The sequence below is a fragment of the Thamnophis sirtalis genome, unplaced genomic scaffold, assembly GCF_051295495.1.
Source record: "Thamnophis sirtalis isolate CommonGarterSnake01/CBP01778 unplaced genomic scaffold, rThaSir2_p1.2 scaffold_4, whole genome shotgun sequence".
Classification (NCBI taxonomy): Eukaryota; Metazoa; Chordata; class Lepidosauria; order Squamata; family Natricidae; genus Thamnophis; species Thamnophis sirtalis.
In genome coordinates, this window is record NW_028261384.1 from 20112643 (window position 1) to 20128864 (window position 16222).

Here is a 16222-nt window from a genome sequence, read left to right on the forward strand (position 1 = left end):
CCAAATGCTGGAAAGGTGAATCAATAAATGGAACATACTGCCACTTATGGTGGACCCGTGATGAGGCTAAAATTTTTTGGAAAAGGATCAAGAAGTGGCTAGACGTAATAACAGGTGTTAAAATAGAATGGAAACCTGAAGTTCTTTTTATTAGGAATAATGACTGTGATTTTTTTTTAAAAAAAGAAATTCAGTATTTAATATTACATATAATTACGGTGGCAAGGATTGCCTTTGCCCAGAAATGGAAAAACAAATTAATTCCAAGCTAAGATAAATTAATAAGAAAGGCTATGCTGAAATGGACAAATTAACAAAATAAATCCAGGGAAAAGAAGAAACAGAATACTACCAGATATGGGATAAATGATATAGGTGGATGGAGGAAAGAAACAAGGATCAATGAAGGAAGACAACAAAGCCCCAAAATAGTTGTTAAGGAGAATTAACACATATATATGTATCCAAGTGGTTTAAACTTACTATAGGTAATCAGCCAATATAGCAGACAGGGGAGTAAGATAACAAGGTTAAGAATGGTGAAATACAAATGAAATATAATAGAAGGGGAAACAATATAAGGTGAGTGATATTGATTGGCAATTGCTATTAGAAAGAACAGGAAGCTCCTTTTCGTATTGTATGTAAGAGCCGAGGTGGCGCAGTGGTTAAATGCAGGACTGCAGGCTACTTCAGCTGACTGCAGTTCTGCAGTTCGGCTGTTCAAATCTCACTGGCTCAAGGTTGACTCAGCCTTCCATCCTTCCGAGGTGGGTAAAATGAGAACCCGGATTGTTGGGGGCGATATGCTGACTCTGTAAACCGCTTAGAGAGGGCTGAAAGCCCTATGAAGCGGTATATAAGTCTAACTGCTATTGTATTGTGTAAATGTCTAAGTTTTGTGTGTGTGTATTTTACATGTTTTGTAAATAAAATTTTAAAAAATAATAATGCACAATGCATAAAGATTTATCACATAAAGGGTTGAGACTGAGATTTTCTGTGCATTTTGGAAAGTAGTTTAGATATATTGTTTTTCCATATTTTCTACACCAACATACAAAAAACTATGGAAATAATTTTTAGAAATCATGATACTAGTAAGTTCCAGAAACTGTAAAAAGCTAATTTATCAGAGGCATCCAGTCCAACTCAGAGCCAATGGCTACCAAATCCTATTCTATACAAACCATTGATGCTGCTTGGATTAGTAACTGCAACAATCTGTGCTTCTTGAAGGTTGTTTAAATTTATCTCCAAACATTCTAAAAACATTTCCTTCTTCTGATGAAGAGTTTCCAAATCACTGTCTAAAAAATAATGATTAAAATAAAGAAACAGTTGGGATCACATTGATCTTAAATATTATGCATGGTGAAAAATAATCTATTAAACTCTCTCTTTATCTCTCTATCTCTCTCTCTCTCTCTCTATCTCTCTATCTCTCTATCTATCTATCTATCTATCTATCTATCTATCTATCTATCTATGTTGTATTTGTGCTGATAAATAAATAAAGGGAGACTAGTATAGATCTATTTCAAGCTATTTAGCTCTCATCAGCTAGCCATACCCTTACTGGGAATCGAACCTGTGCTGTATTGCATTTTAGGCAGATGTGTTAACCACTAAGCTACAGGATTCGACTCCTTATCAGCCAAGCCAGGGTGAAAGGTATCTATTTAGAGTTACAAACCCCGGTATGCCCAAATATGGGAGGAAGATCACTACATATACATATACATATGCATATGCATATGCATATGCATATGCATATGCATATGCATATGCATATGCATGCATACATACATACATACATACATACATACATACATACATACATACATATATATATAGTGTTATATTTGTGCTGATAAATAAAGGGAGGCTAGTATAGATCTATTTCAAGCTATTTAGCTCTCATCAGCTAGCCATACCCTTATCCTTATTGACAGATAATGGAAGCTGTTAGCATTATATCCATTATATCCATTATATCCATTATAATTGGGGCTTGCCAGGGGTTGTGACACTATATACCTTCTTCCCTGGCTTCAGCTGATAAGGAGAACTTGTGGCTTAATGGCTAAGACGTTTGCCTAAGATGTAATATAGCACAGGTTCGAATCCCAGTAAGGGTATGGCTAGCTGATGAGAGCTAAATAGCTTGAAATAGATCTATACTAGTCTCCCTTTATTTATTTATCAGCACAAATATAACACAAAATGTGTAACAAAGGCAACAGTAAAAATATTGGGTTTCTGTCGTGATGGACTCTTGTGACGAGCCGATTGACAGATAATGGAAGCTGTTACCAGGGGTTGTGACACTAAATATATATATATATATCTCGTAGATACCGGTAGATATTATAGAGATAGATAGATGGATGGATGGATGGATGGATGGATGGATGGATGGATGGATGGATGGATGGATGGATGGATAGATAGATAGATAGATAGATAGATAGATAGATAGATAGATAGATAGATAGATAGATAGATAGATAGATAGATCTCTATCTATCTATAATATCTATATTATATAATGGTACCAAGGACCATTATATCTATATTGTAATACATATAATGGTCTTTCGTGCTCTTTGAGCTTGCTTTTTTTCTTGCAGATGTTGCAGACGTTTCATTACCCTAACTAAGTAAGTCCCAGTAAGCAGTACTGTTTGGTGTCAGTTTATATACTGGTGAACAGATCAGAATAGTTGGAAGGGACCTTGGAGGTCTTCTAGTCCAACCCCCTGCTTAGGTAGGAAATCCTACACCACGTCAGACAAATGGTTATCCAATATCTTCTTAAAAACTTCCAGTGTTGGAGCATTCACAACTTCTCGAGACAAGTTGTTCCACTGATTAATTGTTCTAACTGTCAGGAAATTTCTCCTCAGTTCTAAGTTGCTTCTCTCCTTGATTAGTTTCCACCCATTACTTCTTGTCCTATCCTCAGGTGCTTTGGAGAATAGCTTGACTCCCCCTTCTTTGACTCCCTCTTCTCTGAGATATTAGAAGACTGCTATCATGTCTCCCCTAGTCCTTCTTCTCATTAAACTAGACATACCCAGTTCCAGCATCGGTTCTTCATATGTTTTAGCCTCCAGTCCCCTAATCATCTTTGTTGCTCTTCTCTGCACTCTTTCTAGAGTCCCCACATCCTTTTTATATTGTGGTGACCAAAACTGAATGCAGTATTCCAAGCGTGGCCTTACCAAGGCATTATAAAGTGGTATTAACACTTCACATGATCTTGATTCTATCTGTGACTTGCCTGTCTATGTGAGTGGTGTTAAAAATTCTTTGATTAGGCTGTTCATTGATGGCTCTTTGGAAGTTTCTTTATTGGGATATTTTTTACTTGTTAGTCTGACATTAATTTTGAAATTAATATATGCTGATCTGGGTGCTGAATACTGATGAAGAGTGCTGGAATCTTTTTGTTCTCTTTTGGGATGGTTGATTGTCTCTTTTGCATAGTCTATAGATGTTATTAATGTCTCTGTGTCTATTGCGGTCTGATTTGTGCCAGGCTTCTAGAAATTCTCTGGCATTTTTAGACTTGGCCTGTTCTAGGATTATCACATTTTCCCAATTGGAACTATGGTTAAATCTGCCCATATGTTATAAAATTAAAGAATTTTCACCATATCTTCTGATTGCCAGTTGCTGTTCATGGATGTGTTCTGCCAGTTTTCTGCCTCTTTGCCTTCCATAGTGATTGTTGCAGTTCTTACATTGTATGTTGTAGGTGCCTCCTTTTTTTTTTCTGGGATTGCTGGATCTTTTACTGGGTCTTATTAACACTGATTATGTTACCTAGTTGGCATAATGAAATGTCTGCCGGAAAACAAGCAAGTTCAGAGAGCACCAAGAATCCCACTTTTCAACCCTGGGCTACAAATATTCTCCTTTATTGGTATAATACATATAGTAAGGAACAAGTAGGACTTGGACAAAAAGTCCACCAATTCACCCTAGATTCCTGAGATGCAAGATAATTAGGCCTACAGAAAATTTCACATAACTAAAGACTATCATTTGGAGGCTGCAGCTGATCCAAAAGTAATAACTGTGAGCTGCACATTTTTTCATCAGGGCTACCAAATGCAATTCAAGCTGTTGTCATCTGTCTCTAGTTATATCTGTCTGTACTATACAATTTGACAAGATTGGCATAGTTCAAGTCCCTTCAATAGTTTGAATCCCTTCAATAAAACAATGCTAGTTATGGAACTAATGAGGCATACATTTCTTTGCCACAGTTTCTGCCATTATGGAGTACCCTAACCCAGTGGTTCTCAAACTTTTCTTCACCACAAACTCCCTTAAAATATTTTTTGGGTCCACAGACCATGGCCATGGGCCACCAAGACTTAACTCAACTTTTAAATCATAACACTTCTTTAAGCCTTTGCAGAATTCCCATGATGACATCGCCACGCACACCCCTCAGGCATGTGCATACTACAGGTTGGGAACCACTTCCCTAACTCATCTCAGCCAGCCTCTAAGAAGCTCTATTTTACTTTTTTCCACCAGGAGCAGAAGTTAAATGAGCCAAGTTATATGTTTAAGTAACCACAGTCACCCATACTTTAATCACCTCCACTCTTGACTACTGCAATATACTCAAAGTGGGGCAGTCCTTGAAAAGTAACCTAAGCTTCAATGGGTCAAAATAGGCAACCCACATTATTTTGTTCAAGTACAGATTTACATACGTATGTATCACGTTTCTTGCAGAAGCCGCCAATTTACTTCTGGTTACAATTCAAGAGGCTGGTTGTCATATTTAAAACTCTACATTGCCTGTGGCCAGATTATTTCAAGAACCATCTTTGCCAAGTTATGCCTACCTATCTCATCAAAGTTGGGAGGCAGGGTTTATTATGAATACCCTCTCTTAAGGAAATCCATTTGGTAGGACCAAGAAGAAGGGCTTCCTCTTTGTGGATCATCATCTCTGCGGAAATAAGTTTGGCCCCCACTTTGACACTTTCAAAAGGCCCTGAAGACATAGTTTTAGCTAATAGGTCTGGAGGTCTCAGGAGATATGGAGCCCATCAAATAGTTGGTATGATTGTTATCATTAGGGGGTCATTGAGTTTTGTATTGAGGGTTTCATTAGCGACTCACAGTGGATGAGTTGATAAATAAATAAAAATCATATGAATTATGTTTGCTTCTTGATACAGCACAATTTTTTTCTTCTTACAATAACTCTTCAAGTTATCTTGAGATAAGATGGCCTATGGGGTTTAAATAAATGTTTTAACCTTTATTAGCCCTTTAGAATTGATTGCCAAATAGTCGATCATTATTTATTATTATATCAATTTATGTGATCATTTTTAAATAGTTACAAATAATGTAGAATGTTTTTTTAAAAAATAATAATTATGATCATTATCCTAATAAAACAAAGTAATATAAAGAAAGGAATCTGAAGGTGTTATCAAAATGACAAAACATCCATTGTGACATTACATGCTCTGTCCTTTAGATATGTGTATATATATGTATTAGATGCATATATAAAAGGAATTAAGTTTATGTCATGAAGCAAGTTATGTCACAGTCCCTAAGGATGCCCATTGTTTTAATGGTATTTCTTTTCTTACTCACCAACATATTTGATAATTCCTCCTGTTTCTGAAATATAATTTTTCATATCATTTATATCTTCCACAACTGTTTCCAGATTTTCAATTAAAACCTTTCTTTGTTCATGTAATTCCTCTATCTTATTTTCTAGATAAAAAATAGAAAGCATTTGATAAAAATATACTTACAAGGTATGTTAAGATAATCTTTAATATAACCATATATTAAGTAATATTAATATAAATTTTAAATCTTCAAAGGAAGATATCTTTATGAAGTGACTGCATTAATCAATTTATAGAATTTGGCCCAGATAAATGCCAACCTACATGAAAGTAAGCAATATTGAAATCAATGATTTTTTTTAATATATAAGAATGTTTTCAGACAATGATTTCAATTGTTCACCTTTAACAATGAATTTTACAGTATAGAGGCTGCAGGTCCTATTGTCTTTACCAGGGACGTGCAGTCACTAGAGGCAGGGGAGGCGTGGCCTCACCAGTCATGAGGAAAAGGAAAGAATTTTAAAGAATTTTTTAAAAATAATTAAAGCCAAGGTAGTTGCTACCAGATTCACAGTGACTTAGAACAGTGCTTTGTGTTAACCATAGGAGGAGGTAGGGGCGTCCTGTGCATAAGGACTTTTTTGCCTTTTAAGAGATAACCAAGGGTTAAAATGCGAAGAATTCCTTATGCAAATGAGGCATGTATTCTCTCGCCTCCTGTAGAGGGCATTTTTAGAGGCTTTTTAGAGTTCTCTGGGAGCAACTAGCTCAGTCTGACAGAGCTCTGGCCTTTCATGAGAGGAGGGCAGGGCAAGGCAGGCAGAAGCAGAGTTGAAATCATCTCTGAAACAGCTGGAAAAAGGTGCGTGTGTGGGGAGGGGGGAGGAATTCAAAAAGTTTGATCGGAAGGCAGCAGGGGAAGGGGGGGATATGGCAGAGGAGCTGCTTTCAAGCCTTTGGAAAATATATTCAATCCAACTTCTGTGTTTGTTTGAGAGGGAGGGAGGGAGGGAGAGAGGGAGGAAGGAGGGGGAGAGAGAAGAAAAACAAAGGGAAAACTTATTTTGCAAGAGGGGAAAATGCTGTCACTTTAAATCGGAACTGAGCATGCCTGGCTGTGGAATTCTGGGAGTTGAAGTCCACAAGTCTAAAAGGTGCCTCACCAGCCCTAAAGCTGACCGCACGTCACTGGTCTTTACTGTTCGTATTTTCCATGATTTCCTCTGGCTGTCTTTTTAAGCACAAAAATCTATTAAGACTGAAGCATGTTATCTTTGATATATAGGGTTAAGAGCAGCCAACCTGATAAATTACTACATTTAACTTAGCTTCATGTTTTTCTTACTTTGTTATAACAAATGACCAGAAGCACAATTCCAGTTAATATTAAATTATTTTCATTGATTCAGACATACAATTGTCCTGCCCACTCGCAGGCTTGCAAAATGTCTCCTTTCAGGGTTAAAAATCCAAGTGTTAATGACATATGATGGTCAAGGGCTAAGAACAAATAATGGCTCAACAGATCTTGCAGAGAGAATCTTCATAAAAAGGGCTACAGACGATGCAGTAGAATCAGTGGTGGGTTCCTACCAGTTCGAACTGGTTCGGGCGAACCGGTAGTGGTTTGGCGACCTGGGTCGCTGAAACTGGCAGCGACCCAGACCTGCCATGCCCCCAAACCAGTTCTTCGGATGGCAGCACCATTTTGTTTTTCAGTTCTGCGCATGTGCAGAACAATTTTAATTGCAGTATGCATAAGCGTGCAGCATGCATCAAGTGCATGCACATGCACGAAATGCTCACATAAGCGAACCAGCAGTACTGCCTGCTGGAACCCATCCTTGAATAGAATAGTAAAATAATTCTAACAGATACAAAAACATGCTACATCAAGGCGGTGCTGATGTCGCAGTGAAATGGTTGGGTGATCTTGGTGCTCCAAGATCGCTGCCGATATCCAGGTGGCTGGACACTCCATCCGGACCTAAACGTCACGTAGAGATGGTAACAGGAAGGAGCACATCCTGTTGATCCCACAGACATTGCAAAGTCTCTGGTGATCTGGGAAAAACCCCTTTTATCAGCGACTGCGAGGCAGCCATTAATTACTGCTGAAACTGTTGACAATTCTGGAATGCAAGGGCAAGAGAGAGTATGTCGTCTTGGTGAAAATTTCTTTTTTTTTTAATTTGAGAGAACACCCTAAATAAGGAAAACTTAAATTAAAAGTGAAGACTGAAGAGAATAAGTGGCAAATTTGAGCCAAAGTCAAACTGAACGTTTTTCCCCCCTCTTTTTATTATTGGAATTTAACCGGACTTTACAAATGCAGTTTACCTTTTACACCGGATTGATTTCTTTTCTTCCTTTTATTTTTGGATATACTGACATAATAAAGTTTTATTGTCTAAGAGTTTTTTTCTATTTTTTTAAGATTTTATTGTACCTTTTCTCTTTTGAATTTTTATTTAGGAATAGGAATAGGAATAGGAAAGTTTATTTATAGGCCACCCTTTTCCATGGGGGGACTCAGGGCGGCTTACAATTCATGGGGAGGGGAATACAAACAATGAGACATAAAACAATACATAATTAAAAATAAAACACAACATTCATCATTCGGGTGGGGACGGATTACAATCTAACCCCAGGCCTGACGGGATAGCCAGATCTTAAGGGCTGTGCGGAAGGTCTGGAGGATGGTGAGGGTACGGATCTCCACGGGGAGATCGTTCCAAAGGGTCGGAGCTACTACCGAGAAGGCTCTCCTCCGCGTAGTCGCCAGTCAACACTGACTGGCAGATGGGATTCGGAGGAGGCCTAATCTGTGTGATCTAATTGGTCGCGAGGAGGTGATTGGCAGGAGGCGGTCTCTCAAGTACCCAGATCCACTACCATGAAGGACTTTATAGGTGGTAAGTAGCACCTTGAAGCGCACCCAGAGATCAACAGGTAGCCAGCGCAGCTCGCGGAGAATAGGTGTTATGTGGGTGAACCGAGGTGCACCCACAATCGCTCGCGCGGCCGCATTCTGGACTAGCTGAAGTCGCCGGATGCTCTTCAAGGGCAGCCCCATGTAGAGCACGTTGCAGTATTCCAGCCTTGAGGTCACAAGGGCACGAGTGACTGTTGTGAGAACCTCCCGGTTCAGGTAGGGTCGCAACTGGTGCACCAGGCGAACCTGGGAAAATGCCCCCCTGGTCACAGCCGACAGGTGGTGATCAAAGGTCAGCTGTGGGTCCAGGAGGACTCCCAAGTTGCGAACCCTGTCTGAGGGGTATAGTGTTTGACCCCCCAGCCTGAGTGATGGAACACTTGCCAAATTATTGGGAGGGAAACACAACAGCCACTTGGTCTTATCCGGGTTGAGTACCAGTTTGTTAGCCCTCATCCAGTCCCTAACAGCTTCAAGGCCCCGGCTCATCACGTCCACCGCTTCATTGAGTTGGCACGGGGCGGACAGATACAACTGGGTATCGTCCGCGTATTGATGGTATCTTATCCCGTGCTGCCGAATGATCTCGCCCAGCGGTTTCATGTAGATGTTGAATAGTAGGGGGGATAAGACCGAACCCTGTGGCACCCCATATGTTAGGGGCCTAGGGGTCGATCTCTGCCCTCCAACTAACACCGACTGCGACCTGTCCGAGAGGTAGGAGGAGAACCACTGCAAAACAGTGCCTCCCACCCCCACCTCCCGCAGTCGTCGCAGAAGGATACCATGGTCGATGGTATCGAAAGCCGCCGAGAGGTTAAGGAGAACCAGGATGGAGGCATGGCCTCCATCCCTGGCTCTCCAGAGGTCATCGGTCAATGCGACCAAAGCGGTTTCTGTGCTGTAACCAGGCCTGAAGCCGGACTGAAATGGGTCAAGGTAACTAGTTTCCTCCAAGGTCTGCTGAAGCTGGGAGGCCACCACCTTCTCAACAACCTTCCCCACAAAGGGGAGGTTGGAGACTGGATGATAATTGTTGAGAACAGCTGGATCCAAGGATTTCTTCAGGAGGGGTCTCACCACCGCCGCTTTAAGTGCGGAGGGGAAGAGTCCCTCCCGAAGAGAGGCGGTAACAACCGCCTGGATCTAGCCCCGTGTCACCTCTCTGCTGTTGGCAACCAGCCAGGAGGGGCACGGGTCCAGTACACAAGTGGAGGCACTCACAGCTCTCATGGCCTTGTCCACATCCCCAGGGGCAACATCCTGAAACTCAACCCAGCGATGGTCTGCCAGATTATCCTCCTGTGCCTCGGCTGGATCTGCAAAGTCGGAGTCCAAATCCGATCGAAACCGAGCAACTTTGTCCGCTAAGAACTGGACATAGTCCTCAGCCCTACCCTTTTTTTACTTTTTTTACTTTTTATGATTGAAAGTAATAGAGTAAAAGTGGGGAGAATAAGTAACACTGCCATCTAGAGGTTTTGAAACATTGTTTTTATTTTCACGTGAGCGTTTGGAGAAAAGTTGTTTCCTTTCAAGGATTTTCTGGATAAACATTTAAACTGAACAGCGGGGACAGAGAATTAATTGATACAGAACATTTCTGTCCCCAGCAATCTAAAATTCATAGGGTTATCAGTGCATGTAACACAGATATTTGTGCAGGTAAGATTATCACTGTCAAGTAAAACCAAGCATTTAATAGTGAGTGCCATACCATGTGCATGAATCATACAAGTGGCAAGAAAATAGGGGCAGTCAGGCATAACACAGGTTATGTAGACAGTTAAACACAGGGTCAATCAAAATGGACTCAAATGTCTATACACCAATGCACAGAGTATGAGAAATAAACAGGGCGAATTAGAAATTCAAGTAAAAGAGGGCAGATACGATATTGTTGCCATTACAGAAACTTGGTTGGATGAAACCTACAAATGGAACATACAGCTAGAAGGATTTAAATTATTTAAAAGAAATAGACCAAATAAAAGAGGAGGTGGAGTTGCACTACAAATAAGAAGTAACTACATCTCTACAGAAATAGAGCACAATGATGAGAACTATCTTGAATGCATTTGGGTCAATATTAAAGGTTGGGGGGGGGGGGAATGACATTGCCATAGGTCTATACTACAGGCCACCCAACCAAGCAGAGGAAGTAGATGAACTTTTTGCTAGTCAGCTAACTAAGGTATGTAGGAAGCACACCACAATAGTAATGGGGGATTTTAACTGCTCTGACATCAACTGGGAAACAAACTTTGCACCAAGTGGAAAATCCAATAGCTTCCTAATGAACCTAGCAGACAACTTTGTTTCCAAAAAGTAGACAAGGGAACAAGGGGATCGGCCATATTAGACTTAATTGTCACTAACAGAGAGGAAATGATAAAAGGTGTTGAAGCCATAGGAACCCTGGGGGCAAGTGACCATGCAATATTGGAATTCAACATTATGCAAACACAAGTAGTAGAACAAAGTGAAACTAGAGTCTTGGACTTTAAGAGAGTTAATTTCAATAAAGTTAGAGAGAGCTTGGGAAAAATTCCATGGATGAAAATCCTCAAGGGGAAAACAACTCAAGAAGCTTGGGAAATTTTGAAAAATGAGATTACAAAAGCTCAGTCTAGCACAATATCAATGAAGAAGAAAAGTAACAGCTCCCAAAAGAAACTCTCTGACAACATAAAAGACAAAAAAGATAAGTATAAAAAGTGGAAAGGGGGGACATAACTAAGGCAAAATATCAGCAAATAGCCTGAGCATGAAAGGTGAAGTGAGGAAAGCTAAGGCTCACAATGAAGAAAACAAGAAAAAAGTTAAAGAAACAATTGGTCCATTGTTGGGAAAAAGTGGCAAGAAGGTGACAAGCAACAGGGAGAAAGCAGAACTATTTAACTCATGTTTTGCATCTGTCTTTACACAAAGGGATAAAACAGTCCAACCTATCAAAAACAGCACCACAAAAATCAGATTAGGAACACAAATTGAAATAGGAAGAAAATGGTAAGTGAGCACCTGCCTACCCTAGACAAGTTCAAATCACCAGGACTGGATGGATTACACCCCTGGGTTCTGAAAGAACTGGCAGACGAGATCTCAGAATCACTGAACTATACCTTTCAGAAATCCTGGAGCACCAGGGAATTACCAGAGGACTGGAAAAGAGCTGATGTGGTTCCCATCTTCAAAAAAGGGGGAAAAACAGATCCAGGAAACTACAGACCTATCAGCCTGACCTCAATACCAGGAAAGATTCTGGAAAAGCAATGAATTAGTGAACACCTAGAAACAACCAAAGTAATAGCCAAAAGCCAACATGGGTTTGTCAAAAACAGATCATGCCAGACTAATGTTATTACATTCTTTGACAAAGTGACAAAATTAGTGTACCAGAGGAATGCCCTCGATATAGTTTACTTGGACTACAATAAGGCATTTGATAAGGTAGACCATAACCTACTACTAGATAAAGTAGAAGAATGTGGGTTGGACAGCATCACCACCAGATGGATTTGTAACTGGCTGACCAACTGCAGTCCTCAATGGAACTGCATCTACATGGAGGGAAGTATGCAGTGGAGTACCCCAAGGCTCTGTTTTAGGCACAGTACTCTTCAACATCTTTATCAATTATTTGGATGAGGGAATAAATGGGAAACTCATCAAATTTGCAGATGACACCAAGATGGCAGGAATAGCCAACACTCCAGAAGATAGGCTAAAGTTACAGAAGGATCTTCACAAACTTGAACATTGAGCACTATCTAATAAAATGAAATTCAATGGTGAAGAGTAAAGTTCTACATTTAGGCAACAAAAATGAAATGCACAGGTACAGTAGAGGTGGTAAATCCAAGCTTTTAAAAATGAAAGTCTTTTCAAGGTCACAGTAGACGTTTTTCTTTGAATTTCTATTTATTCTTTCAAAGCAAGACTCCACACATTGATAGTATCACAGAAGAACACCTGCATAAACAACCTCCATGCTCATCACACTATCCTTCTTTAGCCAAACATTGTGTCCTTATACAATACAATAAAATACAATAGGAGAGTTGGAAGGGACCTTGGAGGTCTTCTAGTCCAACCCCCTGCCTAGACAGGAAACCCTATACCGTTTCAGACAAATGGCTATCCAACATCTTCTTTAAAACTTCCAGTGTTGGGGCATTCACAACTTCTGGAGGCAAGCTGTTCCACTGATTAATTGTTCTAACTGTCAGGAAATTTCTCCTCAGTTCTAAGTTGCTTCTCTCCTTGATTAGTTTCCACCCATTGCTTCTTGTTCTACCCTCAGGTGCCTTGGAAATCAGTTTGACTCTCTCTTCTTATTGGCACCCCTGAGATATTGGAACACTGCTATCATGTCTCCCCTAGTCCTTCTTTTCATTAAACTAGATATACCCAGTTCCTGCAACCGTTCTTCATATGTTTTAGTCTCCAGTCCCCTAATCATCTTGTTGCTCTTCTTTGCATTCTTTCTAGAGTCTCCACATCTTTTCTATATCGTGGTGACGAAAACTGAATGGAGCATTCCAAGTGTGGCCTTACCAAGGCATTATAAAGTGGTATTAACATTTCATGTGATCTTGATTCTATTCCTCTGTTTATGCAGCCTAGAGCTGTGTTGACTTTTTTGGCAGCTGCTGCACACTGCTGGCTCATATTTAAGTGGTTGTCCACTAGATCCCTTTCACAGTTACTACTGTTGAGCAAGGTACCACCTCTACTGTACCTGTGCATTTCATTTTTGTTGCCTAAATGTAGAACTTTACTCTTTTCACCATTAAATTTCATTTTATTAGATAGTGCTCAATGTTCAAGTTTGTGAAGATCCTTCTGTAACTTTAGCCTATCTTCTGGAGTGTTGGCTATTCCTGCCATCTTGGTGTCATCTGCAAATTTGATGAGTTTCCCATTTATTCCCTCATCCAAATAATTGATAAAGATGTTGAAGAGTACTGTGCCTAAAACAGAGCCTTGGGGTACTCCACTGCATACTTCCTTCCATGTAGATGCAGTTCCATTGAGGACTGCAGGACAAAGAAAAAGATCTAGATGGATGTTAAATAATACTATACTAAAACAGAAGGACTTTGTACAGAAAATAGAAAAGAATTGACTTTCTTTTTTAAAGAAAACAGAAAAGAAGATACATCAACGCAGAACCTCTGGGACACAGTGAAGGCCTACACCAGAGGCTTGATAGTAGACTATACAAGGAAGAGAAAGAAAATACAAGCCTTCAAAGTACTAGATGATGACTACAAGAGACTTGAAAAAGATTTACAGAAATCTCCACAAAAAAGACCCACTTCCCTGCTAAACTCAGACTATAAACTATTTGTTTCAATATTGGCAGAATGACTTTAAAAAATCTAAATAATTTCATTCATCCTGATCAAAATGGGTTTCTACCAAAGAGACAAATTAAAGATAATATGAGAATAATTCTGGACACTTTGGAATATTATGAGGCACACCCTGAAAAACAAATGGCTTTGATGTTTTTAGATTCACAGAAAACCTTTGATAAAGTGAATTAGCAATTTATGTCATTATAGTTGGAACAGATGGACTTCGGTAAGAAATTTACTCAAGCATACAAACTATATACCAGAAACAAACAGCAAGAATAATGATAAATGGAGAGTTGACAGATTCTATTGAAATAAGGAAAGGGACAAGACAAGGCTGCCCACTATCCCCTTTGTTATTCATCTTAACATTAGAAATTTTAAACAGAAATATTACGAAGAAAAATACATAAAAGGAATGAAAATTAAAAAGGAAGAATACAAATTGGAAGCATTTGCAGATGACCTGGTCTTCATCCTAGAGGATCCATTAGAAACTGCACCTAAATTGATAGGCAAAATAGAGGAATACAGTAAAGTAGCAAGTTTGAAAATAAAAATAAAACTAAGATTCTGACAAAGAATATAGCATCAAGACAAAAGGAAGAATTGGCGGAAGCTTTAAGGATCCAAGTCACGAACAAGGTCAAGTATTTGGGAATATACTTGACAGCAAGATGAGGTACACCTAAAGAGAACAATTACTATAAGCTTAAACAGCAGATTGCGACAGATTTGACAAAATGGGAAAATTTACAATTATCAATGTTCAGGAGAATTTCTACAATCAAAATGAATATATTGCCCATATATATATATTTGTTTCAGACAATTCAATTAGATTTGGGAAAGATTATTTTGATGACTTAAATAAAATAGTGTTGAAATATATTTGGGAGGGAAACAAAGCAAAAATAAAATTAAAATTGTTGCAAGATGCTAGAATAAGAGGAGGATTTGGTCTGCCTAACTGATAATTACATTACCAGGCAACAAGCTTAATGTGGGTAAAGGAGTGGATAACATTAAGAAATTCTAGTTTTTCGCCCTCCCTTCCCTTCAGGGAAGCCTCTGGAGATCAAAAAATGGCCAAAAATGAAAACTGATGTCAGCTGGCCAGTGCGCGCATGCATGCTGGATCTGACAGGGCAATGCTTCGCGTGCCCTGAAAAATGACTCCACATGTCACTTGTGGCACATGTGCCATAGGTTCGCCATCACGGGGATAGGGTTTCCTACCTAAGCAAGGGTTTGGACTAGAAGACCTCCAAGGTCGCTTCCAGCTCTGTTACTCTATATTTTTTTCTATTTCAATTTTGTTCAGTTTACAGACTGCCAAATAATATTAACAGAACCAAACAGATTTCAAGAAGAATTACCTCATATTTTAATTATAAATAAAACAAGAATTATCATATATATACCAGTGGTATTATCTGGTTCCATAGCCTGGATTTCTTCTTGTAGTTTCAGATTTGATTCCAAATGTTGTAATAAAAGCTTCTTCCATGCACGTAGTTTATGCAGTTTCATTTCTACAAACAATAATGTTTTACAGTTATTTTGGAAAATTGTTTCATATGTTTATATTCAAAATCTCCAATTAAAAACTTGATTTCTCACATACTTTTATTATGCCTATTTACCACTATCTGATCAAATCAAGGCTGATTACAAGAAATAAAAAAACTAAAGTAATACAATTTCAAAATGCCTTCCTCTGTAACATCTATGGAGATTCTCAATTATTCAGATCATGTTTGTCCAAAACATGCTTCCTCAGTGACCACCAATATTCACAGCAAAAACATAAAAACCCCATGTAGTTAGAAAGAAAAAAGGATTTGCATTCAATTTGCATTAGCACTCAAATGTTTTTTTAATAAGAAAACTTTTTTTCAAAACCTCCAAAAAATTCAATGAGGAAGCCAACCACAACTCAGTAGGTAAGTTGATGTTGATGTCAAATAATATATTCGGTATATTAACTTCTTGTATGTTAGAGGTCTAAGCATCCTCTCCACAGATGATCTTACACTACATTTAGTGTAAGAATTTAGTCCAGAGAAATAATATTACATATACGTACAACGGAAACATACAGACATTTATAAGCAGTTGTGTCAGGAAAGTTATTGTTAAACAAAGGAATGAATTCAGCCCACAAGTTACGCTGCTGAAGTGGTCTGCTTCCATCAGTAGCTGAGTCATCAAATTCTGGACTAAATGCAGCTTGGATCATCTTCAAAAGTATCTCCACATGGTATTATGATACTCCAATCATGTGGTAATAA

The 16222-nt window shown here is 39.0% G+C and overlaps 1 protein-coding gene across 1 annotated transcript in view; it reads right to left on the reverse strand.

The window, feature by feature from the left end:
• CCDC7 (coiled-coil domain containing 7) overlaps nucleotides 1-16222 on the reverse strand; it is a 250515-nt gene that overhangs the window by 36734 nt on the left and 197559 nt on the right. The window contains exons 55-57 of the mRNA XM_087712546.1: nucleotides 15353-15463; nucleotides 5641-5766; nucleotides 1191-1310 (exon numbers count right to left, since the gene is read on the reverse strand). Of these exons, the coding sequence (XP_087568672.1) occupies nucleotides 1191-1310; nucleotides 5641-5766; nucleotides 15353-15463 (357 nt within the window). The remainder of the gene's footprint in view (nucleotides 1-1190; nucleotides 1311-5640; nucleotides 5767-15352; nucleotides 15464-16222) is intronic.